Source organism: Xyrauchen texanus, unplaced genomic scaffold, assembly GCF_025860055.1.
Source record: "Xyrauchen texanus isolate HMW12.3.18 unplaced genomic scaffold, RBS_HiC_50CHRs HiC_scaffold_1311, whole genome shotgun sequence".
NCBI lineage: Eukaryota > Metazoa > Chordata > Actinopteri > Cypriniformes > Catostomidae > Xyrauchen > Xyrauchen texanus.
In genome coordinates this window covers 1-6,000 of record NW_026265665.1, presented here as the reverse complement: position 1 = coordinate 6,000, position 6,000 = coordinate 1, and the positions used below count along the sequence as shown (strand labels likewise).

General features: G+C 36.8%; 1 protein-coding gene across 1 annotated transcript; it reads right to left on the bottom strand.

Annotated features, from left to right (window-relative positions):
* Window positions 1-1,740: 1,740 nt before the first annotated feature.
* LOC127641668 (uncharacterized) lies at window positions 1,741-5,898 on the bottom strand. Its single transcript, XM_052124603.1, has 4 exons — window positions 5,358-5,898; window positions 4,236-4,401; window positions 2,876-3,142; window positions 1,741-1,922 (listed from the first exon to the last, which is right to left on the bottom strand). The coding sequence occupies exons 1-4, from the start codon at window positions 5,568-5,570 to the stop codon at window positions 1,858-1,860; spliced, it is 711 nt and encodes a 236-aa protein (XP_051980563.1). The 5' UTR covers window positions 5,571-5,898; the 3' UTR covers window positions 1,741-1,857.
* Window positions 5,899-6,000: the final 102 nt, after the last annotated feature.

Genomic DNA, 6,000 nt, shown 5'->3' with positions numbered 1-6,000 from the left:
TTTCAGAAGACACTCCTTCATAAACTGTAATTCAAAAAGACTGAACACATAAAAAGTATCTACCTAACAAATATGGTATGTATAATATGTATTTGCCAAAACACACGGAAGTTTCTAAATCATATATTACACTCTGCATACTGCCTACACTCTGCAGATCCTTTATGACTGTCTAACCTTCCTCACTCTTTCTCTTACTACACTCCTGATGGGGAAAACTTCTAGACGAGTGTGGTAGGAGCAATCTGTGAACATCAAAAACACATTTCAAATATTTCTTAGATAGTTAGATTAGGAACAAAATAAACACAACTATGAAGACTTAAGTAGTGACCAGACTTGCAAGGAAGACAAGTGATGTTTATCACTAATCAAAACATGTATCATGTAACCAAATTACTCTCGGTTCCAATGTGGTATGCTTGCTTGAATAACCATACTACTGCTAAGCCACAGCTCACAACTAAGAACCCTCCACTGCTGCTACTTCTACTATTTGGCAATGCATTTTGGTCAAATTTGACTAATTAAGCCTGTTGGATTTTATAGCTTGTCAATTGTAATAATCTCAATAATACTAATCATTCCTATTCTATATCTATTATGAATAATCATGGTTACGTGTGCTACGCTGGACTAGCTGGACTGGTCACGACATTTACATACAGTATTGTTGCCCTGTTGTTGATTTGACTGCTTGTATTGTAAATATTGTATTTATTTGTAAGTCACTTTGGATAAAAGCGTTTGCTAAATAATTCATTAAATAAATAAAATTGTGAATACCGGAAATTGTCTGTTGTAGTAGTTAAAAAAATAAGCAATTGAACTGAAGCGAATTAACAGGGGTTAAGTTGCAATGTTTAGCAAAGTATGAATCATTGCATTTACATGCACTTACTCTTTTGGTGCCTTTTCCTTTCAGGCATATGCCTTGGTCCCCTGAGGGATATAAGATTACAGTCCAGTCATATATCCACTCAGAAAAGAAAAAAAACACATTTACAATAATTAGACAAAATGCACTTTGTGATGTCTTTTCAACATAAATATGTGTCCCTGGTGTGTCTAGACACCCCTGAAATATGAGAAAAGACCATCCTCTCAGTTGATGTGTGTGCAAACACGCTGTTTAATTTGGCTCCAGATTTTACATCACATGCAGGCTCATTGGAAAATAGTAATCATAGTAGGCTTATAGAATACTCCATCTAAAATGACCTGTTTCAGACAGGGTCTGCATAAAGGACCAGTTTAAGATAAATAAGGACTTTTATAGGATCATGCAAAGCTACTCTAGTGGAGTATCAGAATAAAAATATAGAACTGGAAATTAGCATAATAGGTCCCCTTTAAATTCTATTTAAGTAATTAATTTACTTATTAGAGAATCTGCTTGACTAATGAGTTCCTTTGAGTTTCATAGTTACCAAGCTATGGTAACAGTTATCAGAACCACCAATAATTACCCTAATAATAATAATAATAATTCATTACATTTATATAGCGCTTTTCTGGGTACTCAAAGCGCTTTACATTGAAGGGGGGGAATCTCCTCAACCACCACCAATGTGCAGCATCCACCTGGATGATGCGACGGCAGCCATATTGCGCCAGTACGCCCACCACACACCAGCTTACTGGTGGAGAGGAGACAGTGATGAAGCCAATCAGTATATGGGGATGATTAGGAGGCCATGATGGACAGAGGCCACAGGGCAAATTTGGCCAGGATGCCGGGGTTACACCCCAACACCCCACCACACCCTACTTTTTAGAAGGACACCCTGGGATTTTTAATAACCACAGAGAGTCAGGACCTCAGTTTAACGTCTCATCCGAAGGACGGACAAACATTTACATACCTGACTTTTTTTTTTTTCGCTTTGAGACTGTGCCCCTGGCTGACCCTGTGAAGACATCTGTGGGTTTGGAGAAAGAAAATTACTCATATACCAAATAAATCTTTAACTAATTATTTAAAATACTTGAAGATCACAACATCGCACAAGTGTGGAAGTACATGTATTAATAGGTGTAAAGTACATGCATTCTTACTGCGATTGAATTAAGGTTGCTCCATTAACTCCACGTGTTTCATTTTCTCGTTTATGTCCATCCTGTTTGTGATAATCCTAATTTGTTTCAACAAGCTGATCCTGCGCTGACTTGTTCAGGGAACGTAAGGGGTGAGAGAATGGTTAAGTTAAGTGTTCATGGGACACTGACATTCCCAATTATTTTGAATATTAAATTTATCCTAATATCTTTAATAATAAAATTTGGCCTATTAATTTCAGCATTTGATTAGTAGTACTTATTTTACTTTTAGATTTATAATAGTCTCACAAAATTCCTTCCAACAGCCCTAGTACAGAATCAGATAGACTTATCATCTATCTAATTATGTAATATCAGAACAACTTTTCTAGCAGATTATCCATTGAAAATGAGAACCCTGTAGGTGATGATACACAGGGCAACTTTTTGAGCAATGTTGCTGGGCAATGTTGCCGTCAACGGGCAACCAGATGAGACACAGGACCCACAACCCATCTAAATTATCCAGATAGAAATGTGTTGCCCATTTTCAATGGGAAAGTGCCCAAGGAACAATCCCTCAGCAAGATTGCCCAGCAACATTGCTCAAAAAGTTGCCCTGTGTATCATCACCTAGTGAGTTTTACTTTATCAAGCAGAAAAAAAGTTATAGCATGGTGTGTTTGAGGTCATTTCGTTGAAAAGAGCCCTAACCTGCATCAAGCTCTATGGGGGAAAAACACTAGAAGTCAAGTAAAGTTAAGGTAACCCATGGGTCAAACACTTTTGGCCTTTACAAATATAAACTGTAACTCTTTAAATTTGTTCTAATTACCTTGCCCCTCCGTGGATTCCGCCTGCTCCACTTGACCCTCCGTGGATTCCGCCTGCTCCACTTGACACTCCGTGGATTCCGCCTGCTCCACTTGACCCTCCGTGGATTCAGCCTGCTCCACTTGACCCTCCGTGGATTCCGCCTGCTCCACTTGCCCCTCCGTGGATTCCACCTGCTCCACTTGCCCCTCCGTGGATTCTGCCTCGCAGGGTGTGAGCTGCAGAGTAATCAGCTGATCCTTATTGCCACTGGAATCCTGGGTCCATCCTGTGCAAGTTAAACAAGTGTTGTGTTTTGCTTATTTAAAACATAGAGGTTAACCATAAGCTTGATATGTACCTGTTTTAACTGTTAGGTAAATGTGTTTGAATAATATATACCAAATTTTGGATTGCAGGAGAACTATTGAGAGTCTACTGGATGTATTAGATATCTGTAATATATTTGATTGATTTTCTATGACAATAACCAATACGATCTTTAAGTCAGGAAAATAAAACCCAGAGTGCTCATAATATCTATTGAAAAAATGACAAGTATAAATTTTGTTTACAGTCTGGGTCAAACTATTCAGTTAAGACTAGACAGCGTACGCCAAAAAAACTTTGGGCTTTATACCTCAAAGTTAGTAGCAATGTAAGTTTGTGGTGTATCCAGCAAAAATGTGATGGTTTTCTTTTTCTTTGTGTTATTTCTGTTAATGATCTACATTTCTAGCACTGTCCTCGATATTGTTTCAATGAGTATATATAGATTCATTATCATTTGATTCATTGACCCAGTGACCAAAACGGGTCTTTGCAAATGTAATGTGTTCAATTAGTATGTCACTCCAAAAATTGATGTGGTCAGTGTGCTTTAAACATTAAAAATATGGTTGTATGTGGGCTGAGAACAGAAATGAAATATGGCTCTTACAAAAACATACCAAACATAATTCTAAAGTTGACAGTATATGCTTGAATGCACTTAACTCTGGGTGCCAAATCCCATTGTAGACCAATGTGCTGCATGCTATTAATACAAACAGGGCTCAATACACTTAGAATCTACATGTCTACATCTGCAGTTGCAGGAAACTACTGTTTTGAAACAGTTTACTTCAATTCCCATACTCAATTGCCAGGTGTGAATTTTTATGTTTTTCTACCAATTTGCGTCTACATTAAATGTGTTGGTAGAGACGTCACATAGTAGACTATGATCATACAAGCATTCATCAGCAGAAAAAAAGAATGACTGAATTTAACTTTTAGGGGTGAGCCATTCCTTTAAGATTTAAACATTAATAAAATATTTTGCGTACTCAACACAAGTTGTGAACTGTGACTTTAAGATACAGTGCATGCATGCATCTCACCTTCACAAAGGTATTCATAAAATGAACCTATCTTCTGTAGGTAGTCCTGGGCAAAGGTGGAGAGTGTGCAGCGAAGCGTTAATATTTCACACTTAATTTCTTTTTTTTTGTTCTCCTTTCCTAGTAGCAGAACTGGTTTGTAGCCAATGGCATGGAGTTTCTCAAGCTGCAATGAAAAAATTGTGTGTTTGCTGTTTAAAGTAATAGAAAAACAACATAAAAAATAACTAAGAATATTAATTTAAAAATATATAACATTATTAATGACAGCATCCAGGTTACTGCCATTCAGGATTTTTAACCTAATGGTGAGTTTAGCTTTATGTGCAAACAGGAAAGGCTCATACATTACAAGCAAAAAACAACTCTATATAGAAAAACAGTAAAAAGATGAATCTGACACCATGAGGGTACCCTTTATATACTGTTATATAAATATTTATTTTTGTAACAGTAACTCGGGTTTTGCACCTACATTGATAAGATTATGTAACCATTGTGCAACTGGACAATGACAATCTAAAGATTTATTCAAAATAAAGGCAGAACCTTAGTGATTACGTGACCAAATGGGTGAATGCTGCACATATTTACAGTTGACGCATGCACATTTTAAAGTGCTTTGAGTAGTACAGTATGAATGCAGTTCATGTCTTATTTCTCATCCACTCGATAAGAAAGTTTGATTATTAAATTGCACCTGTAATTCTGTCATAATGCATGCCTGTATATGTTATGAACTCAAGAATTCCTGAGTTTCAATTATATTTGCTGTTTGTTCAAATTTTGCTCTGGTAGATCATTTAGGTATGTGATGTATTACGGTGAAGGTGTGATAACTTTATGGTTGTATTATCACCATTAAAATAAAAAAATACAAATCACAATTACGTGTGCCTTCAAAGTTGATAGTTAAATTATACTTTTAAATTTATTCTGATGACACAGGGAGGACAAAGTATCATTGGAAAAAAAAGATTCAAATTGATCTATATTGGCAAAAAAAAAAAAGCCTTTCTGACCTTAAGCTGGCAATGCTCACTTAATAACAAATGGTACCACTGAATCTACTTCCTAGATGATCTGGACAGTTTACTGTCATGTATGAAATTGTATGCATACCATGATATTGGCTTCATCCTTGATGGATGCAGTGTTGTGGTTTTTCTTACGACCAACCACCCATTCCTCTCGCTTCTCATCAAACCTCTGAAGCTTCTTCTTGAGGCGCTGCTTCAGAGGCTGCTCCTTTTTACAATGTGAGCAGATCTTTTGAGCGCAAAATAAAATCCCCTGACAAAAGGGGCAGATCTTTTTTGTAGACCCCCCTGGCATTATAACACACAGTCAGATACAGACAGACAGACAGTCAGATACAGACAGACAGACAGACAGTCAGATACAGACAGACAGTCAGATTCAGACAGACAGACAAAGATGGGTAAGACAGACAAGTAGACAAAGACAGACAGGGAGGAAAGAAAGAGCAATAGATGACTGTGAGATAGATAAAGATTGAAGAGATGGACAGAAATATAGATAGTGAGAGAACAGAGAGGATGTAAGATATTGAAAATAATGAAGAGATAGAGGTTGGCTCTTAAAAGTGCCTTTGGGTTTTGAAAATAAGGTTCGGATAGGTTCGACAGGTGATATGTTTGACAGGATCTGCAGGGAGAACAACAGAAAATGTTAATTATGTAGTGTTATGTTGATAAAAGATTTAAAAAGTGTACCCTAATATAGTGAGTGATTCCCATTTTCT

Bases quoted from the DNA above. Each gene is read 5' to 3' on its own strand.
- LOC127641668 (XM_052124603.1), bottom strand. From the start codon at position 5,570: ATGCCAGGGGGGTCTACAAAAAAGATCTGCCCCTTTTGTCAGGGGATT. The intron at 4,402-5,357 runs GTATGCATACAA...TTTTCATTGCAG, and splicing joins AGGATGAAGCCAATATCATG to CTTGAGAAACTCCATGCCAT. The intron at 1,923-2,875 runs GTAATTAGAACA...CCAAACCCACAG, and splicing joins GGAATCCACGGAGGGGCAAG to ATGTCTTCACAGGGTCAGCC.